This window comes from Theobroma umbraticum, unplaced genomic scaffold, assembly GCF_002168275.2.
Source record: "Theobroma umbraticum cultivar Fairchild unplaced genomic scaffold, ASM216827v3 scaffold_20.0, whole genome shotgun sequence".
Taxonomy (NCBI): Eukaryota; Viridiplantae; Streptophyta; class Magnoliopsida; order Malvales; family Malvaceae; genus Theobroma; species Theobroma umbraticum.
Window position 1 is genome coordinate 2,739,901 of NW_018397266.1, and position 22,129 is coordinate 2,762,029.

At 31.1% G+C, this 22,129-nt stretch overlaps 2 protein-coding genes across 2 annotated transcripts; one reads left to right on the plus strand and one right to left on the minus strand.

Moving 5' to 3' along the window:
* The first annotated feature begins 752 nt into the window (after nt 1-752).
* On the plus strand, nt 753-2,235 carry NDHL (inorganic carbon transport protein-like protein). The gene is made up of 5 exons (XM_021437736.1): nt 753-1,002; nt 1,078-1,173; nt 1,283-1,390; nt 1,493-1,587; nt 2,045-2,235. The coding sequence occupies exons 1-5, from the start codon at nt 865-867 to the stop codon at nt 2,193-2,195; spliced, it is 588 nt and encodes a 195-aa protein (XP_021293411.1). The 5' UTR covers nt 753-864; the 3' UTR covers nt 2,196-2,235.
* A 142-nt stretch (nt 2,236-2,377) lies between these two features.
* LOC110423516 (uncharacterized) lies at nt 2,378-7,908 on the minus strand. Its single transcript, XM_021437735.2, has 10 exons — nt 7,364-7,908; nt 7,134-7,271; nt 5,948-6,136; nt 4,309-4,446; nt 4,073-4,191; nt 3,830-3,962; nt 3,602-3,731; nt 3,388-3,467; nt 3,142-3,276; nt 2,378-2,941 (listed from the first exon to the last, which is right to left on the minus strand). Exons 1-10 carry the CDS (start codon nt 7,820-7,822, stop codon nt 2,720-2,722), a joined length of 1,743 nt encoding a protein of 580 aa, XP_021293410.1. The 5' UTR covers nt 7,823-7,908; the 3' UTR covers nt 2,378-2,719.
* Nucleotides 7,909-22,129: the final 14,221 nt, after the last annotated feature.

The following is a 22,129-nucleotide window of genomic DNA, read 5'->3' on the forward strand; positions in this document are numbered from 1 at the left end:
AAATCACATGAACTAATGACATGGCATGTTGGGCAATGCCATTATTACTTTTTGTGAAAAAAAAATGTTATTAACATCATGTTGAAAAATATGGTATTACACATTATGTTTTAAAATTTAATTATTACACGTCATGTGAGATATAATTGTTACATACTATGTTAAAAATATAGCTGTTATACGATATGTTGAAAATTTAATTATTACACATCATATTGAAAAATGTAATTGTTATATGTCATGTTGAGAATATAATTATTATACGTGATGTTGAAGATTTAGTTGTTACACGTTATGTTAAAATTTAGTTGTTAGATATAGTTGTTGCAGGCCATAATAAAAAAAGTTATTATATATCACGTCATAATTTAAACTATTTTGACTTAACAGCAAAGACTTTTTAACAAAAATATCTTTTTGTATCTTCCATAACAAGTTAGCGTTCACATCGTGCGCATGTCTTGCACATGTCAGACACCTCTCATCTTAACCCTTAATTGTAAAAAACTAAAATAATTTAACTCTTAATTATTATAATTAAAATGTTTAATTTTAAATTGATAAAAACTTAAAAATTTAGACCCCAAAGTGAGCATTTAGTATTATATCAATTAAAAACTTGTTTATAGAAACAAAATACAACAAAACCTAGAGGGTCAAAGAGTGGGATGTTAAAATTTGTGTGGTGCTCTCGACGCAATTATATAATACGTGGCAGCAGCCAAAAATATTTGCGGACGGATATAGTTTGAGAATTCCAATATTCCCAATTCTGGGAAAGTCCATGCATTCTCTGCCATGAAACTCTCAACTCAAAGCGATAAGAAATAAACAACAATTATAGAGTTATAGTAGTGCTCCAAGATGAGTAGATCTTTCACCTTCCAAATCCCCAAGGCTTTGCCTTCCATTTCTCATTCGCCTTCTCACTGCACAAGATTCCCTTTCGACAATATTACATCTAAACACAAACCAATCCACCATTCCAAGCTTAATGATAAGGTAAACATCCTTTCATTTTCTTTAACATTTTGTTTTTACTTCAGACATTTCTCAATCAATCATGCCTTTTCCCAGAAACTCAGTGTTGCAAGCATCAACATAAAAACAAATGATTTCTTTGATACAAGGAAGACCAGCTTGGCCATTCAAGTTGCTGCCCTTCTTGCCACGGTAAGACATTAATCTTTTTCTCTATGTCTGTTCGAGTCTATAGTTATTTAACCTTGAGATATATATATACATATATATATATATATGTTAATGAAGATTTTTCTACCAGTTTGAGCAGCCAGCATTAGCTGTTACAGGGGTAAATAGCGAGCCAGATCTTATTAGTGTTATAATTCAACTAGGAGTTGTTGCTTTTTGGTACTTCCTTATCATGCCAGTGAGTACTGCCGTTCCCTCTCTCCGAATTGAACAGTTTTTTTGGTATTCACTTTGCTTTGTAAATATTGTTTTCTTATGATTATGGTTTGATGAATGGCAGCCAATCATCATGAACTGGCTCAGGATAAGATGGTACAGGAGAAACCTCTTGGAGATGTATTTGCAGTTCATGTGTGTCTTCTTGTTCTTTCCGGGGTGAGTCTGGACATTCTCTTCACTTTTGTCCTTTTGGGCAAGATGTCCAAAGCTAAAATGTTTATTTGGTTGCCGCCTACATTTCATTTCTATATTTTCTACTAATATTCATTATACATACTTGGTAGAAAATCTCAATATATGTATTTAGATTATAGATCTTTATATATATGTGTGTGTATATATATATATGTATATGTATGTGTACATCCGCATATGTTAGAAAAAGAGTTTTAGACCTCAAAGTCTGGTCCCTCACTGATGTCTGGCATAGAAGTAAGTGTTATACTTGAGAGCTTAAACTATTCTAATATTTCATTAGCAAGTTTAATTGTTTCAAAAGATCAGAGTTTTAAGACCAAATATTTTCTAATTAGAATCTATCTTAGGCATGCTAGGTTGAGGAAATGTTGATGTTTTCATTGGTTTCATCTTGCCTTCCCCTTCCTGCGTGCAGAGTATTGCTTTGGGCGCCATTTCTGAACTTCAGGAAATTCCCTCGGGATCCATCCTTGAAGTATCCTTGGGATACACCTAGAGATCCTTCACAAGTTAAAAATGCGTATCTCAAATACCCCTTTGCCAAGCCTGAAGAATATGATGGGTAAATTGATGAAATATTTACCAATATTCAGAACCCTGGGGTTCTTGCTTGTATCCTAAAGCTTCCCGCAGATTTAATACTACATTAGTTTGAACGTTGACGAGCACCGATTTGTCAATGATAGCAATTCCATACATGGCACCACCTTTTCCCTTCGAAAGAGGATTGCAGACAAAAATACAAGGATAAGCAACTGAAGAAACTTCATTTGTCAAAGCATTCTAATAATGGTTTCCACCATGCAGATTGATCCTCAAATTATTGGAATCTACAAAAGTCATGAGAATAAATTACTCGAAATACATGTAAATATAGTAAACCCAACTCATTCAATGATTTTCCTCAACCTTGGGCTTGGCTTCTTCAAGACGACTGCCTGTATTCTGATCCTATTCTCCCTAAATGCCATATTAAAAAACATCTTTTCCTGTTTTTTTTTTTCCTTTCCAGTTGGAAACTCTAGATCAAAAACTCTTTTAACTGAGGAAAGAAAGTATCTAAAAGACAAAGCTCTAGACGGGAAGATTGTTAAGAGCTGAAAACTACAGACAGTTTGTTCCAGTCCCAGGCATCCATGTTGGGAGAAACGACAGTCGCACCTACAGCAAATGCAACAACAACAAAGGCCAGAGTTTTCATGCACCCATGGCCTCGTGATAGCTTTCCAGATATATGCTTACAGTACTTCTCTGCATCCTGAAACAGTGCCTGTCTAGAGGCATCTGCTCCACCAGCCGTTGCTTTCTCATTCTGAAAATGGCCAAAAAGAAAATGATAATCAGGTCACTTCCTAAGTGACTTGAAACATTTGCCTACCATATGACCTGGCAAATCCACTAATAAGTTTGTTATAAAAAATGATATCATAACAAGGATTTCTGCCAAGAAATGAGATGGATGGTTGGCATAAAAATCATATGGCATTAGTTTATTCTTAGCACAGTAAGTACCTTGTTCCTAGAACTCTTGATGGTTTCCCTCAAAGCATCAAGAGTAGTAAATTTTGAAGAGTGTTGATTCCATTCCTCTGAAAGTTTTTTAAGAACAGCAACACTAGCTTCTAGATTTTCAAGATACACCTTGTCCTGTTCACACCAAGCAAAAGATAAGAATAAATCAGTAAGAAGCCAATCAGAAAAACTAAAAAGATTCCTCCTCCTCCATAAAAGTGTTCATTGAAAACTAAAATAGCTCACCCACTGCCTGTAGCAGTCAGCATTCTGGTTCAAACACCATATGACTATTCCAGCTGCTTCTTTGGATAACTCAGGAGAGCCTGTTCAAGAAAGATAAAGCACAAACTTTGATGTCAAGACTACCATTAGAAGAAAGCAGAAGAAGGAATGGGGCAGGAAGGAGGAGGAAGAGAACTGCAAAGAAGAAAAGTTTTCAAATACAAGACAGACATACTTTCTCCTGCTGCTTTGATAGCAAAGTCGAATATCTGCTGAGATGCTTGTCTCATTGCTTTGCTTCCATGAGAACCAGCAAGAGCCACTTCCTTCAGTGTGGGATATACGGCCTCAAACCTTTCAGTAGCCTGCAGGGATAACATAATTTAAAATAAAGTAAAAAACTATAACTATTTAGATCTAAGTGCAGACACAGAAAATGCACAGGCTCAAACTCTAAACCTACCTTTACTCTAGCTGAAGATGCAGGGAAGGTAACTCGCATTAGTATCTCAAATGAAGATGGTCGCACCAAACGTTCCCCTTTTCTAACAGCACCATTTACTAAAACTGACCGTGCTTTTGAGGCAGATAAGATCCTTCACCAAGAAGGAAAAAATTCAATGAGCCTTATGAGTTTCAAACTCAAGAAGAAGATTAAAAAATGGATCAGAAAGGAAAAAGGCAAAGACTATAGAAGCTCTAATACCATTCCACTATCTGTAAAATTAGATCCCTGGACTGTGGATTACAGTTTTTTCCACCAACTACAGGCAAAAGGTGATGTGCCCACAAGTACATCCCCACAGCAAGATCTCCTTGGGAGGCCTAGACAATACAATGTTGACTTTGAGTTTAGAAGCTTATCAGTGCAAAGAGTAACAGATTGTAAACTGCCTTAAAAATTCATACATAAGTTAGACTGATGTTTTGCCGTTCGCTTACCTGAATTATCATCCATACAAAGACAGGGAGCTTATCTTGTCCTAGATATTTTGAATTTTCTCTCAGCTTCGGTAATACACTAATTAACGCATCAGGTTTACGCCGCAATACCATTGCTAATGCCACAAATATTCCAACCTGCATAACATGTTTCTACATCAAACCGAATTTGAGGCAGCTAACCTTTTTTTTTTTTTTGCCAAAAGTTTGAGGTAAATACTTTTTCTATTACAAAACTATACATGATAAAAGGAAAGCCTCTGTTTGAACACATGCAAATGAAAAGCAAAAATGGAAAAGGAAGAACAGTTTCGCAAGTTCATTGAATGAAATGAGATTGAAGCTACTGTAGTTAATAAAAGCAACTGTCAAAGCAGAAATTATTTAACTCCCAGACCTACCATATAACACAACATTCAAAAATCATAGATACTCAATGCTGCTTAGCTTGCACATCAGTAACAGAAACTTCCCATCCAAAATATTATGACAAATTAGCAAGAAAATAAACCTGTACTCGACAAATTGTGGAACAAGAAGACCAAAGTCTTCACAAGTATTACCACATTCACATCAGCTCATGCCTTAACTTCTCCATGGACATATGTTACAACAACTCGCAGGGGATTATATATGTTCTAAAGGATATCTGCTTGTATGGATTGATCAAACTTGTGTTAAAAGAATCAATAGCTTTCACCTACACAAATTAAATCCTAACCTGGGTATATTATTAAAATAAATGAAAAGAAGTGATTTCATGGGAATGTGAAACCAACAAATGACAACTAAAGGCAGATTGAAATTAGTATGGAAAATAATTGTTACCTCTGAGGTTTAAGTGAAAAATACAGTTAGCCTTCATTAGTTCGAAAAACACTCTATCCACCCCCAAAAAGTAACAAAAGTTAATATTCTGTTACTCAACCTAATGTTTGGTCAAAATTAACTTTAAATACATAAGAGCAAAGACACCCTCATTTTTTTCCTTTGTTCTCCGTTTTTTGTCCTTTTTCAATTTTTTTCTCTACTTTTTTTTAATCAACTTCTTTGTCACCAAGCCTTTTTTTTGCCAATTTGATAGGAATTAAGATGATTTATTTTAAGAAAAAGACAATTTGATATATTCATCTCAAAAGTCATACATAATTGAATTAAAGATAATATAATATATTTAACATAAATTTGTAATATTAGCTCAATTAAAATTTAAGTTTATAGTAATTAAAGATGATTTTACAACTGGTTAATTTGATAATGTTATTTATAACTAACTAAATCTTAAAATTTTGTAATTAAAAAAAAAAAACTTATGCAAAAGAAAGAACAAAAGAAAACAAATTAAATAACAAAGGGTGTACTTGTCTTTTCATTCAAAATTAGCTTGTAATTAATCCATTACCTTTTTAGAGGGGCCAAGGGGGGTTTTCCAAACTAACAAGGGGTTTGTATTTTAGCCAAATTACTATAGCACAACAGCATTATCCAGCAGAAAGATGCACAACACGTAAACAACAGCACACATCTGATATCTAAAAGCAAATAACCAATATCGACTCAACAGAATCAAACATCAAAATAATGGATGACAAGCAAAAGATAGGAACCAATTTAATAGCAAAACCACAAATGATGTTACCTTAGACTTTGATGATGTTTGTTGCACACCTTTTTTGGAACCCTTCGCACTTACTTGCTGGGCCACCAAGTCCTCAAGAATGATGTCTAAAGACCATAATACAAAGAAACCAAGTGCCTCAAGGGATCGTTGGCTTATCCAATCGGCTGATGTCTTATTAACAGCATCAGAAATATGCAAAAGAGGTATCTGCCAAATGACCAATTAACTAATTTAGCAAGAGAAATTCTAAAAAGCTTTTTTAAGAAGAGTAAGCATGATTACAACCACAGCTAAGATATCACAAAGATAGACCTGAATATAACAGATAGAAGCAATCATGAGAGCATATGATAACAGTTTGCTATAACCGTTAAGAAGTTCAATATCATCCTCAGAATAATGATATTTGATATAAGCACTTAAAAGGAAATATCTAAACGGTACTTAGGTAACATTTATGCACCTCTTCATGCAAACCGATCTCCACGAAACAAACTTGTTATTCATTTATTACACCAATTTAATAACCATTTATGAAATCATTTGCTCTCAAAGTATAGATACATTATAAACTAATTCAATGTTTGTAAGCTGTAATGCTAAATAATTCCTTGAACTTTTTTATATCATCAGCATATGAACCCAAGACCTATCTCAAGCTGCTGATTTTGGATCCTTTTAATACCATTGTATGGATTTATAATACATGAAAATATGGTAAACCAATAACCGAGAAAAGCATTTGACTGCCTCCTTGGAAAACATTGAAAGCCACAATAAATCCACATGATGTTGCAAAATCCTACTCACTCCCTTCCATGCAAATCAATTTAATAGTTTGATATAATCAAGCTTTTCCAAGTGTAGGATAAGTTTAAATTTGAAACTAATATGCCAACAAAATTGTGATGGTGCAATGAAAAAGCACCAGTCAGTTCCAATCTTTTATAATCATGCAAACAAAATTTAAAAAATCCCAATCACATTTCCTAGCAAAATCATGAACTTTTAACACAGTTATCCAGTCAATCCATAAATCAAGCTTCGGTGAAAGTTTTGAACTTTAACGTTCAAACTTGCAAGAAATTTCTTTCAATGAAATAATACGTCAAAAGTTCCTTTCTAACACCGATCCAGCTCAAAAATACAAACTGCCAATTGCGATAAAATCAATGATGTTAAAACAAAATAAATATGAACTCACATCAGCAAGCTTGATAACGGTACTCTCCCTAAACATCTTCATCCAAGGAAACTGCCCCGCTACCACTTCCCGGAATGCCTTCCCAAAATAATTCGCAAACTTCTGCATTTGAATTTCCTGCTGTTCCTCATTCAATCCCTGATTCCCCAAGCCAATATATAATTAAATAATCAATCAATTTAATTTAAAACCAAAAAAAAAACCAAAATTTATCATTTTCCAGTGCTTACAGCGAGATATGCCAAGAGATCGGCGGGATCGATTTTTGCGGCGGCCTCTGCAACCGAAACCTTAGGCTTCTTCGGCTTCTTTTGCTTCACCTTCTTTTCCTCCTCTGCCGGCTTTCCGTTAGGTTTAATGCCTTCCAGATCACTGTCTTCGTCGTTGTCGTCGTCGTCATCGAGGCCCGATCTGTTATGTTTAGCCTTCGCATTGTCGTTAAGGGCAGCAGCTCTTTGAGCTTCGAGGGTCCGCCGGCGGCGATCTTCCGAATGTTGCTCGACGGAACGGAAAACGTTAGGGGCGCCGTTAGTTAGGGATCCATTAGGGCGGGTAAGGTTAGGCTTTTCGGGATCGGCGTTGGGCTTGGTCTTGCGTTGTCGTTTGGGATATGATACCTTTTGCCAGCCATGGTCATTGTGGTTGGCGGTGGTGGTTTCGTGGGCTTCATGGAGATCGACGGACTCCATAATTGGAAACGCTCGACAGAGAGAGAGAGCGAGAGAGAGAGAGAGAGAGACAGAGTGTAAATACCAACAATAAATAAATACTATGAAGGGATTGGATTATGAGGAATTAAGCAGCGCAAAGCGCGTAAATTTCTTCGCTGATTTTGGATGCGGACAAAATTTCGTTTTTGGTAAAATATGTTCTCCTGTTTAAGTCCGACCCTAAATTGGAAATCAACTCCCAAGGTGAAGCTCCTCCCTCTGACTCCTAGTACGGCTATTTGTTTTATTTTACAGCAGTATCTTTTTTAATTTTCCCAAGCAACAGTAAAATTTAAACACAAATAAAACACTTGATATATTAAAAAAATAGGGAAAGAAAAAAAAAATTAAAATCCAAATCTTTACTTTCGCGTTCAAATGCTACAACGTAACCTTAAGTTTTGGATTCTCCTTGATTATACAGTTTCAAGGTGGGATAGGAAGAGGTTTTGCAAGCTAATTACTTCATAACGATAGTTGTTTGCCAATTTAGTACAAAGCTTGGTAAGAATGAGCAATCGATCGATTTTCTATCATAACTAATAAATTAAATATTTTTAAAAAAAATTAATCAAATTTAAAAAAAATAAATTGATCAAATATTGAATTGATTTATTCAATTTAATTTTACATCAAAAAATTAAAATTTTATCTTTTATAAATTACAATATTAAAATTTATAAATTTCATTTATAATTATAAAATATATAAATAATCTAAATATAAAAAAATCATAATATTTGTCTTTTCACTCATGTAATTATATCTTTTTACATAAACCATCAAATTAACTTTTAAGAGTTTTAACATTAAAAATTCAACACAACAAAGATAATAAAATTAACATCCACAAAATAAGATCATCTAAGGTAAGATAATCAACTATTGCACATCATCAATTTAATAATAAATATATATATTATATAAGTTTTAAAAATATATATAATATTATATATAATATTAATTTAATTTTTTATTAATTTGATTTAAAAATTTTAGAATCTATAACCGATCAAATAAATCAATTAGATCAAATTTTTTGAATTAATAGACTCAATGAATCAATAGAATCAAACCATTTTATTCAAATTATGTTCATTTCCATTGAATTAATCATCCGATTTAATTTTACTCACCCTAAAGCTTGGATGCAAAGAATGCAATGTTTGATTTGAACACTTTGAAAGCTCTTGATTGCTTAAGGATTGATTTGATGCATTTACAGACAAGTCTCGAGTGTTCAATTTGTGTTAAAGAAGTTAGGTTACATTAAATGAGGAAAGAGTCGTTGTTTCATAGAGAAGTTCAACCCATTACATCCTATTGAAAGAGCACATCAATCCTTTCATTCTTGGTTGCTCAAAATTGCTTCTTTTCAAGAGAGGAATGATCTCCGGGAATAAATGAGGGACATGGTCATTTAGAGATAAAAGAAATTGTTATCAATTAAAAGAGCATTGGACCTTCCTTAACTTACTAAATGATTTTGAAGTAAAATTTATTCATATTAATGGCAATTGCGACAAGCTATCTTTATCTTTGTAGAGATATCAACGAGTAGGATATTTATTAATTTTGAAGTACTCGAGTTAGAACCTGATTAATAAAGGAGATACTCGAATTCTATAATTATCTCAATATTTTTTAAATTTATTATCTTAACTCGAACCTTAATACATATACATTACCTAATAATTAAATGAATCCATTTAGAAATCCGATTATGTAAAAAAATTATAAAAATATTATTTATGGATACCTAATTATTCAAACCCAAATCTATACCTATATTTATATACAATAATATTTTCATCCCTATTTCATATAATTCATCACGAATTAAATTTTAAAAAAACGCAAATAATAAAATTTAAATTTTAATAGATAAAAATAAATATCTTAAATATCAACTTAAATAACTAAAAAGAAATATCCAAACAACAACTTAACCAACATTTCAAGTTTAATTAATTATATGGGTTTGTCCTTAATTATATGAAATTAAAAAAATAAATATGTTCTAAAATTATTCTAATATCACAGCTTCTTTTTAGATATGTATTTTATAAGTTTTTATAAAGAAAGATATATATTATGATTAATAATTTTATAAGTTATAATTTTTGTAACATTAATACAAAATAGAAAGTAAATATATTTATAGTTCAAGTATATACTGAATATATAATAGTACTTATAGCTTTTGTAAATTAACATAATATATAGAGTATGTATTAAAAGATATTACAGTTAATAAATAATTATAGTTTTATAAATTAATTTAATTAACAATATAAATTTATATTTAATTACATAACATTAAAAGAAAAAACATAACAAATTCAAGTATCGAGTACTTAAAGAATGGTATCAGAATCCTATTCGAACTCGATACGAATAATAAAATTATTATTTAAAATTAATTATAAAATATCTTAATTTTATATAATCGGATCGAATATCCGTAAATACTATGTAATGGAGGACCTATTGCCATCCTTGTTTCTTTGCCAGAATCTGCTCTATCGTAGCAGAATTTGCTGCTTCCATGCTACGATGTCAACTGGCCAAAGCGGAAATTGCCTATGGCAGGCCAGATCTGAACCAATAGCCATCAAATTTTACCAGGTATGTGTAGTCTGATTTTATACTAGTGGTTGGATTATAATTCCCCTTACACTAATTAATCATTAAAATAATTGCATATTTTATATATATATATATATATATATAAAGTTATCACCCCCTTTTTGGCATAAGGGAAAATCGATTGTTAGATGTTATAAATTGGAAAAAAAAGATAAAGAAAAATATCCATCCACGGCAAGTTGGCATCGCACTTTTTTTATTTTAATTTATTACAAACAAGTAAAATTAGGGATACAAATGAATTTAACTATTTGTAAGAGACTTAAATTTTATTGAAATATAATGAATAATCGAGTTTGACTCATTCATTATTTAGTAAGATCAAATTTGACACAATCGTGTAATAAATCAAATTTAGTTCGAATTTTGTAATACTTGATTCATCCGCTTCTAAGTATCAACAAATTTTTGAATTTTTTAATATTTTAGATATATAATAGTTTTTAAATTTTCTTTAGTTTAAATTTGAGTTCCAATTCTTTACTCAAATTGATGATATATCGTTTTGCAGTTTGTACGGAATGGCTCAGTACTGAGAGAAGGCCCACAACCTTGCTTGGGCCATTAAATTTACGGTTTTGACCGGACTTGGGTTAGTGGAAAAAGGCTCATTTCAGAATGGAAAACGATGGTGCTCCATTAAGCAACAAAGCCCATCTGTGTATGTTACCAATTGCACCAAGGTAACAATTGTTATGCTAAATTTGAATTGTTAGAATTTTGATGTAAGCTGAGATTTTCCAAAGACAAAGAAACTAGAAATAAGATAGTTTCAGCTGAAGGAATTTATATACGCAGGCAGACCCATCATGCAATAGGTTAAGTCTGTGAAGAGCAGGCAGGAACAGGAATGATGTAATTAGGCTTCAAGCTGAGTGCTGTTGAAGAAGTTGGAGACAAGGGGGACAACAACAACTGAACAATATATTTTGGGAAGTTCCAATGTGATCATTTATGCTCTCTCACCCACGTGATGCCATGTTTTTTTGAACCTGTAAGCAAGGAAACTTGACTCTCCATCTTTATAATTTAATTCTCGCAGATTAAACCCATGTTATCCACTTGCAAGATCCCATCACTATTTAAACATGGGTGCAATTGGAAGTGTTTTCAGATCATTGCAGAGATGCCTTGCCATGGGTATCACCATGGACTTTGTTTCTGAGTAAAAGCACCATGTGGCTTAGTAGCTCCCCTCCCTATCATTTCTAGGGTGGTGCTTTACCCCTTTTTTTTAATAACAAGACGATTTTTACGCCTCCTCGCCTAAATTATTAAAAGGAAAAGAAAGTAATTGAAAAAATAAATGAGGAAATTGTAAGAATTAAGAGGTCAAGTAAGCCTTTTGGATCAAGTGTAAGGGAGGGTTCAAGAATTTATTGAGATCTGCATTTGAAATCTTGAAACAAGTAAACAGTGGATATGTAAATAGGAAATAATGAGATTTAAAATACATTTTAGACAAAATTATATCAGTTTTTTCTATCGTTTTTATTGATAATGGTAATTGATAAACTACTATAAACTAAACCTCGTGCAAGTTATTTTTTGAAAATAATTTTTCAATAATTATTTCTTGAAAATTTTATGTACATCAAGAGTAGTATTTCTATCTTGAATGTCCATTAAATTTTATATGATATCGAAACAATTTTAATTTAATAGTTGTAGATGCTTCATTTTGATTAACTTATCATTTTTTTGAAAAATTCTTTCACAGAATGGAGAATAACCACATAACAAATATATCAGGTGGAAAGTAGTGAAAATAGCTCGAAACAAATACAGTAAAATCTTAATAAATTAATATTAATAAATTAATAATTTTAATTAAATAATATTTTTGATTGATCCTGACTTGGGATCAATGTGGTAAATTAAATAATTCACTAAATTTATAAGATAATACATTTAAAAAAATACATCGGTCTTATTTGATATATAAATTAATAATCTCCTTATACATCAAAATTATAAATATATATAACTCAATTAGAAGGCTTTTGTAAGATATGACTCAAATGTTACTTTTTTTTTCTTGAAATTACTGTTTCCTTGGACCTCATCTCTAGCTTTCTTAGTACATTACAAAGCTCTAGTATAGTATTCTTGTATTGCAAGAGAAAATTATGCAATATAATTATTACTTTGAGTGCCTCTTTGTGTGAGATAAGCTCCAATACAGAACTATCATATTCAACTTCATTTTCTTTATCATTTCTCTTGATATTCTCAATAATTTATTTATTATTCAACAACTCTGAAGTTACTTTGTTTTCTCCTAGGTAGTTCAAAACGTATTCAACATCCATTGTATCACCATATTTCAACTCTTTGAGTAGAACATGTAATTGTTGAATAACTCTATCATCTAAGTGTTGATTCAAATTCTCTGAAGTCACATTATTCATAGACCTAATTTTATAATGTTGAAAACAATTTGCAATTGTACTTGCCTAAACATCTGTTGTCCAAGTCGAGATTTCAAGATTCATTACATCTAAAATATTTATCTTTTCTAAATTTGGGATCTCAAGTTCTTAATCTTCTAAAAGATTTTAATAAAATCAACAACGATAATGCTCTTAAAAGTTCGTATGATCCTCGTATTACAAGGCTAAATCTTTGATGTTATGCTAGGTGGCAAGAAAAACAATCCAATATTTTTCTAACCTTCAATAGTTCTTGGATTAACATGACAATTATCAACAAGTAAGAGAACTTTTCTACCATCCATTTTTCTGTCAAGTTGTTGAACATTTTCTTGGAATAAAATCCTAATCATCCATTCTCGTTTGTTGGCATGATACTTGTAGTTCATACTGTTCAAGTTCATATTCTTGAAACACCATGATTTAACATATTTGACAATGAACCATAAAGGAATTTTCCCAAAACCATCCTCATTATAGCAAATAACAATTGTAAGTCTTTCCTCGGCTTGTTTCTTACCTTCAAGTTGTTTCGTTGCAAGAGAATGATTTGGTTGTAGCCTATAAAACAATCCTAATTCATCCATATTGAAAATATCTTTCATGGAAAATTGATCTAATTTCTCTATTATGAATTACAAATTGCTTTCCAGGAGCTCCATATCAATTTACCTACTTTCTTCGAAACAACGATATGTCTCGATGCCTGGCTTGATTTAAAGCGCTCAAGCCAACCTTGAGAAAAGTGGAATTCTAGCGTATCTACAAAGTACATATTTTTCATAAACTCCTTTGCCTTTTCCATATTAGATCTCCAATCATATTCACACGTTCTTGGTATTGAACAAACCTCTTATAGAGAATCTTCTCTAGCTTTGAGAATTTTGCAATTTTGTATAGTTTGGTATCACATTTTTCAATGTTGGTCGATAAATACTCTAATGACCTCTTGATCATATTTGATACTGTTGCTTGTCTGACTTGCAAGTTAAACATTTTTAACTATCGCTGTTGCAATTGTTTTGGGTATAATTTAGGTTTTCTATGTTATATTCACATAATACTTTATGCATTTCATCCGTCATTATTGATTTCTTTACATTTTTGAAATGAGAAGTCATTGTGTTTAGTTTTATTGTTTGTGAGACTTTATATTCTTTTTATAGATGTTTTCACTTGACCTAATGTGCCTTAAACCCTAAACCTTGATAAATTAATTTTTTATTAATTAATGTATAAATTATTAATTTATCAATTAAATAATATCTCGATTAATTAATAAACTTTTGTGATCTTAAGGCTATTAATTTATAGAGATTTTATTGTAATAAGATTCATTATTTTAATTTCACTACGCTTTACGTGACATAGTTGTTTTAAGCTTATTCTCATTTCATGAGATAAAAATAATAAGTTAGTTAAAATCAAACGTTTATAATAACCTTTTTTTTATGATAATATTTATTTATTTATGCGATCTTACTTCATGATAAACTCGTTATCCTATATGTAGAATATTATACTATGTAATATGCTTTGTATCTCATCTTATCAAGAACATTAAGTAGGTATAAAATATAATTGACTTTTTAAGTATCATTTTCTTGTTAATTTCATAACTTATTTTTATTTATTTTATAAAATAAATAAATAAATAAAACTTAACTATTAAAAAGTAAATGTATTTGAGCATTTGGTTCATTGGTTGGTGCATTCTTTAATTGCCAGCAGTGTTTGAATCCCTCATCCCTTAATTATAAAAAAAGAATCACTAAAAAGTAAATAAAAGTAAATTTAAATATTATGTTATTTATAAAATTTGAAATTATATACTAATTAAATCTTTAATGTACAAAAAAAATTATTCTTTAAAGATTTCAGATTTTTAATTTAATAGATACAATCACCCATAAACAATTGACAATTAGTTTAGATTGACTGTTTTCAAAATTTGACATATGTGAATTAAATGTGTTTTAATTACATGAGTTGAATCTATATATATATATATATATATATTCCTTTTGAAAAATGAAACAATTGCCGTCGAAGTAATTTGTACTCTCCTACATTCATAAGGATGTAAGGTAGAATTGGGCAACTTTGGGGGTCCCAAAGTCACATGCAATTACATGTGGGAGATGTTGTGGATAAGCAAAAACCGCAAGCATAAAGAAAGAGGCAGGCCCTCTTCCTGCCGCTTTCCCGAGGACAAAGCTGCCTCAGAGACACCAAGCACAGCAATCTTCAGGACCTTAAAATGGGACCCTCCAGACTTCAAACAACAGAGGGGATTTTTTGTACCTCTTTAATTTGCACCTTCAATGAGTTCGCAACAAAAGTAAAAACTATTACTTTTATATTAAACAAAAAAAAAGGAGATTTAGTAGTGTACATCAAGGGTAAGATTAAATACTAAATATATGTTTAATTAGTAATCAATTAAATTGTTAATTTTTATAAAAAAAATTAATAAAATATACCTAAAGCACATGGTTATGATTTAGAAATTAAAAATTTAGAAACCAAGTAGTGTAAAGTAAAGAGGGGAAGAGGGGAGTGGTCCCAGCTGGTCCCCCCGCGTAGGATATTCAGAATCACAAAAAGTGAAATTATGAAAGCTACCATGTGTTGAGGCACGTGTGACGGACCATGATGCCATCGTTTTTGAGATCTTGGTTCTTGGACTTTGAAAATTTAATGTCCACCACATTTTAATTGCTATTATATATTTGGAAAAATGGGAATACCATGCCGACAATATTTGCGAACATATTCATACCGGCTTTCCTAGGTACATACCTTGTTGCCCTCTAAACTTTGTCATATTGTCAATCTGAAAGTGATTCTCATGCTTTTGATGTTAATTAACAAGTTTAATGTTTTTCCATAGGGTAATGTAAATGGAATCTCTTGGTTGAGTACTCAAAAACAATAATGAGCTACAGTCCGATTTTATCCGGAAGAAGAAGGTGAAGTTAAATCAATATTAATGGATAGGATAGGATAGGATGTCATCATGCCTTCATGAGTTGGCGGGATATCCTGCATGGATCATGAGCCCAAGTAGAAGAGCCAGCTTGAGTGACAAAACCTTCTATTTGCTGCTTTATTTACTTACCAGCCTAGATTCTACAAGTGAACAATGAATGTTCAAGTGCTCTGTTGTTAGTGTTGTCCAATCAGACTGCACATCCTAGCTTAGCTAAGCTCACCACTGCCCACTGATTCAATCACTCGCATTGTCTTCCTTGCTAGCTGTTCATCTCATTCCATTCTTTATGCAAGTATCTCAACTGTCCAAACAAATCTTACAGCCAGTTGTTTGATATTGTTCAATTTTAACTTTGAATGTGTCATTAATTAGATGATATATCAGTGTTAATTATTTAATGTACTGATATATATATATAAATTGGAATAACATATTATATATCGATTTATCCATAGCAATAGTCTTGGTAGGGTGCAAGTTACTTTGAAAACATAGCAAATAGAATTCGATAAAAAAATTTTATAATTATTTTGTGATATTTTTATAATATTTTATTTTTATTTATATGTTAAATTTAAATTTTTTCATTCACAACTTTTTAAATTTATTAAAATTTATTAATCAATTAACTCACCGTTAAAATTTAGACATAGTCTCACAAATACTATTAGAATTCGAAAAGAACATTTGTGAGATTTAGTATATCTCTAGCAATTTCTGTACTAGATATTTTTAACAGAAATAAAAGAAAATTTGAATAAAAAATGCTAAATAACTATTAAAGTGGCGATTATAAAAAAAATGTGCATTAGATAAAATTTGAAATATAGTGAGTTCATAAATTAAAAAAAAGAATATGTTTATTTATTATTAATTGATTTTAAATTAAATTTTTATTATAAAATCTAGAGTTAATAATCCTAATTCTTAATTATAAAAAAGTTATTATTCAAAAAAAACAAAAAAAAAGAAATTAAGTCTCATTTGATATCAAGGAAGTTCAGCATTTTACATAGATTTTAATTATCACTTTACATTGTTCGGTATAGTATTTCCCAACGTGATTCTCTCTTGAGCTGGAGGGAAAGTGACCTTCCCATGGAACAGGGAAAGTCGAGAGAATGGGTTGAACAAATATATCGCTTTCAAGTTGAATATTTAGTAAAAATACATATTTAATATTTTAATATATTTTAATATATTAATATTATATTATTTTTATCATATTATTTTAATAAAAAAATTTATTAAATTAACTTAAAATAACATCTTAGATAATTAGATACTTAAGAAATTCACTAGTAATAAATAGGAAATGGTTATAGAGGGAATATCATAACCTTGTAAGCTTATATTTAAATCATCATGATAAGTGGTCATTCAATCTACACATTAATTGATTTAAGGATGCATGTGAATTAAGTGATATTCTCATTTTTCATGTGAAGTAACCATTTGACTGCACAATAGTTAGATATTTGGCTCCAAAGCATTATCTTATATATTAATTTAATTTTATATTTACATATATAAAAGTAATTTTATAAATTTATATTATATTTCAAGTACTTTTTAATCAAAATATTATAATATAATCTATTTAACAATCATATTTTTTAAAATTATTTTTTTTTCATAGAATATTAAATACTGTAAGATTATTTTTCAAACAACCATATTTCAAGCAATCACACTGCTAATAACATCTTAAACACAATTTTAGAATCATGAAAGACAGCAACAAAAAAATAAAAGAAATGGACGATAGGCGGGCAGTAATCAATTTGGAACCTAAAATAAAAAATTTACTCAAATCTAATGAAGTAGGTTAAATACCGTAGACAACTACAGTTTAAAATGAATCTTTGTTCATCAATGGTCCCTTTCAGGTCTTCAAGTGTGTTGTGAGTGTGAGATAGTTATCAAGTAAGATGATGACCCATCAAAAAGTTATGGGTCCCCCACCCCATCGTTTAGTCAGACAAGTGCAAATCATGTTGACGCGTGGCTTGCACTCTCCACCCAATTCCTCTCTGTAGCTCAGTACAGACCGCACCTATTCAACGGGTCCCCTCACTTTCACGGTTCAATGCCCCTATTTTTACAGCGCCAGCCTGTCCTTCTGCCCAACGTAACCCTCACTCCAAAATGCGTGCATGTAACGCGCTTTTTGGACTTGTAAAATTTTGCTAGGAATAACCAGTTTCCCGCCTTTCTACGCATTCACTTAATCCGAGTTTCGGTTTGACTAATTGAGATTAGTCAATGATTAAGATTAACCAAAAACCTGCACAATTGAATTATAGACACCTTTATATCCACGCTCATAAGTAGAGATAATCACCTTCCTCTATATAAAGGCCATGTCCCATGGACGTAGGTTTGGTTTGCATTAAAAATTAGAAGAACAAGTCCTCTCTCTCTCTCTCTCTAATACTTTTAAAGAAAATAAATTGCGGCTTTTAATCTTGTGAATTAAATATACTGTCGACTAATCATGAATTATGATTAGTATTTTTTTCCTTTCTTTGAACATGAAAATAAGGTCCAAGAAATTACATGAAGGAAAATTTATAATGTTAGCTTTAGAATTGTGAGCTATAATTGTTGATTATAATGGACATGTATTAATAGTTGTAGGATAGGGCAAGTAATGTGGTTAATATTCCTCTATAGGCATTAGGATAGCGCAAAGTGATATGAGGTATACATTGTGGTTAATTGGATGTGCTAGTACTTTGAAGACAATTCTAGGAATGATGTTTGTATTTGAATTGTCACCCTCAATATTTCCTCCACAAACTCAAATTATTATGACCCACCAACGGTGGTGGCCTGATAACCACCACACCCTCTTCGCTAAAGCTTCTAGATATGCGGAAACAGCCATGAACTGTGAATGAGGGGTTTTTTATTTTATTTTATTTTCTTTCAGGGGTGCTCAAGGGTAGGTTATTAATTTCAAAGCTCCTTTTGTCTCCAATTTTTTGCTTTTTTTAGGACACCTGATTTGACACCATTTGCATTTTCCAGTTACCCACACCATGATAAACATGAGCAGAATCAGAGCCAGTACACTCAATTGCAGCAAGGAAAGAGGACTCCCTCACTCAATTTGAGCATGCATCTTTTAAACGCGTGTGTGGCTTGACTTTTTTGTGGTTTCATTGTCGGCCGGTGCTGATGCCTCGCTAACAGCATTGGATAATTAGTAATCTCTGCTTGACTCCAATTAGAACGGATTAATTTCACTGGGAGGTCGAGAATTGGGAAGTCCCAGTCTGCTAGCTGGAGAGATGTTTCATCAGCTAAATTTTGATGGGTTGGCATAAGTCATTTAACCTGAGGTACCAGAAAAAAAAAAAAGAAAAGGGGAAAGCTTTTAGATATGTGATATGCTGTCAGGCCATTTTCAGCATAGCCTTCAGTACTTGCATAGAGGTTCATTAATTATGAACATTATCTACACCAGAATAAAATTAACGAAAAGACACTCAAGTTGGTTCTCGTGAAATCAATTTGCTTCTCAGAAGCGTAGTTGCGGTCACTCGATGCCGGAATAAATAATAAAAAAATCAATTAAATTAGGTTTGGCAAGTTTTTGTCGGAATTGTGTCATGTAGCAATAAGAATAAAATGTTTAATTGGGTTCATATAAATATGATACAATTAATTAATTATGTTAAAGTTTCAAATATAAAAAAAATTTGTTTATTACACAAAACATAACATAATTGACACATTTAAATATAACACATTTACATCGTTAAGACACACTTAATCTATTTTTTAAAACTTAAGTTATTTTATATATTTTTTAAATATTAATAATTCAATGAATGAGTTTACACATATTAAATAGGTTGAGTATTGTGAATTAACCTATATGTGTGATACAGGGATTAGGCTTGTCGACTCGCATAACATATAAATACTTTTCTTACATAAACGAGTCCACATGGTTATAACATGAATACAATCATACAAAATTTAAATACATTTAACCTCATTTCGTGTTATCTTATCACGTAATATACAAAACTACTAAATTTAAGATCTAAACTAAAGATCATCATATTACATGGTAATATATAAACACACACATAATTAGATAATATTAATATATAACAAATAGTATATAATTTACTATTTGAGGTAATAAGGGGTTATACATCAAATTGAATTATTTTTAGGTTTGTTTATCTAATTTGATTTTAAAAAGAAATAAAATTAAAAAAATGTAAATGAGGGCGACAGCACTCTAAGTAAGAAAATTAATTGAATGAATGCAGGAAATACATATACCTACCAGGAGATCATCAACCATCTTAGTTTTGTCATCCTTCAATCAGTATTATTTTTATGTATTCCTAACATAATACAAATCTTGTTTGTACCTAGATTTGCTTAAATTAATGAACATATTATATTATTCTTCTTATTTTCAATTAATGATCTATCTGGTACTTATCTGAATCCTTTGTTAGTATGTATTTGTACGTATCGTAATAGCTTGCCGGCATGAGCCATAAATTAATTTTAACTAAGAACATTATAATATTAAATTGTTAATACAATCATCTTACAATAATTTACACAAAACACATCATGCAACGAAATTGACAACTGATTATTAAAGTATTAGATGACATGTGTTTACAGATTTACATGGCATGTGGAAACACATTATTGATGTTAACTTAGCTTTAAACAATATGAGTTTGAGAGATTAATTTATGTTAATGAAGCTTAAGCAAAGTTGGCAAGATCGTGGAGGCCTACATAGAAGTTGGCTAAGAAAACCAAATTCATATATTTATTTCTGAATTACTGTTCAAGGGTTTGATCCATAACGAGGACTGAGATCAATGATGCAAATTTAGGCTTAGGTATTCGCAGACGGCTGTAACCCAGACCCCAGCGCCTTGTAAAATTTTCCAGCCGTTTTGGCGTTTGATTCTTTCTTAACTCCAGATTAAATTGAGGAAAAACTTGGTCGCCAAAAGCCAATGACAAGAAGATAAAATTCTTGACGTCAGTCAGGGACAATATGGCCGAAATTTGTTGTAAACAAAAAAGGAAATAGGGTGACAAAATTGATGGCCTTTTTTTCATGTAATCTTTAACTAATCTGGCTGGAAAGTGGACATGGCTTTTGCGAGTCTGTATCTCTTTGAGTGACTGGGATTTGATGGGTTACAAGGAATACTATATAAGGAAAAAGGCTAAACCCAAAAAAGCAAGACGAAGAGCTGGAAATTGCCCAGCATGCACGCATGATGCATAATTTATAGGACTATATATATATATATTCACTTTAGCACCTACATCTACAATACTAGGTGGGCTTTTACGAGAGAAGTGATAATCTCAAATTTGGAACATGAAGTGAGAGTAAATTACATCATTAGTTTTTACTTAATACAAGCCAAAATACACGTCAACATTGGTGCTAAACGTTAATCAGTCTTGAGTGCCTGACACCTGTGGCTATCTTAGCATCTCATCTCTTTGATCAGATTTTGAACAAGAAAAGAAAATACAAAATACTCTTTGATCATATGAAATCATAAATAAGAGTAAATCGAAGCAACCAGGACTCCATCTTTTCCCTTCATTTGTAAGTTTACATATATAAAAACTCATTGATAACTAATTATTTATATTGTAATTACAAGGCTCCAATGTAAAACCATGGCGGAATCAAACTACTCTTCTGACATCACTATGACAAGGTTTTACCCCACATACATGCTAATAATATAATTGATGAAGTCAAAAAATTTTCGATAAAACTCATTCATCGATATGAAATAATCAGATTGTGTAATTACAATCTCTCAATTTTAAAATATTGAACGTATAGCGTAACCCAAAGTAATAAATTAAGCAAATTATATATACGGCAAGAAGACTTTTTCTAACGTCTAAAAACATATATATGTCCTTTAACATATACAGTAAACCCTAACATGTCATTTTCCCTTCATATACAAAAAATTAAAAACTCTTTCCAAATTCTCACTTTAAGGTCTAATTCCTTTTGCGTTCATAAGGAAAAACAATAACTTAAGCAATCTTTCGCGCAATGGTATTTCTATAACATATTATATAATATAAAATATTTGTATACTTCTTTAATTTGTCTCATATTTTTAGTTTTCGTTTTACTTTTAGAAAGTTCAAGAAAAAAAATTTGAATTAGTGTAT

What these genes read in the sequence shown, in the direction of transcription:
- NDHL (XM_021437736.1), top strand. Translation starts at nt 865, where the DNA reads ATGAGTAGATCTTTCACCTTCCAAATCCCCAAGGCTTTGCCTTCCATT. An exon ending in ATTCCAAGCTTAATGATAAG is followed by an intron (nt 1,003 to 1,077) that starts GTAAACATCCTT and finishes GCCTTTTCCCAG; the next exon opens with AAACTCAGTGTTGCAAGCAT. An exon ending in TTGCTGCCCTTCTTGCCACG is followed by an intron (nt 1,174 to 1,282) that starts GTAAGACATTAA and finishes TTTTTCTACCAG; the next exon opens with TTTGAGCAGCCAGCATTAGC.
- LOC110423516 (XM_021437735.2), bottom strand. Translation starts at nt 7,822, where the DNA reads ATGGAGTCCGTCGATCTCCATGAAGCCCACGAAACCACCACCGCCAAC. An exon ending in ATTTTACAGATAGTGGAATG is followed by an intron (nt 3,963 to 4,072) that starts GTATTAGAGCTT and finishes TTCTTGGTGAAG; the next exon opens with GATCTTATCTGCCTCAAAAG. An exon ending in CATCTTCAGCTAGAGTAAAG is followed by an intron (nt 3,732 to 3,829) that starts GTAGGTTTAGAG and finishes TTATCCCTGCAG; the next exon opens with GCTACTGAAAGGTTTGAGGC.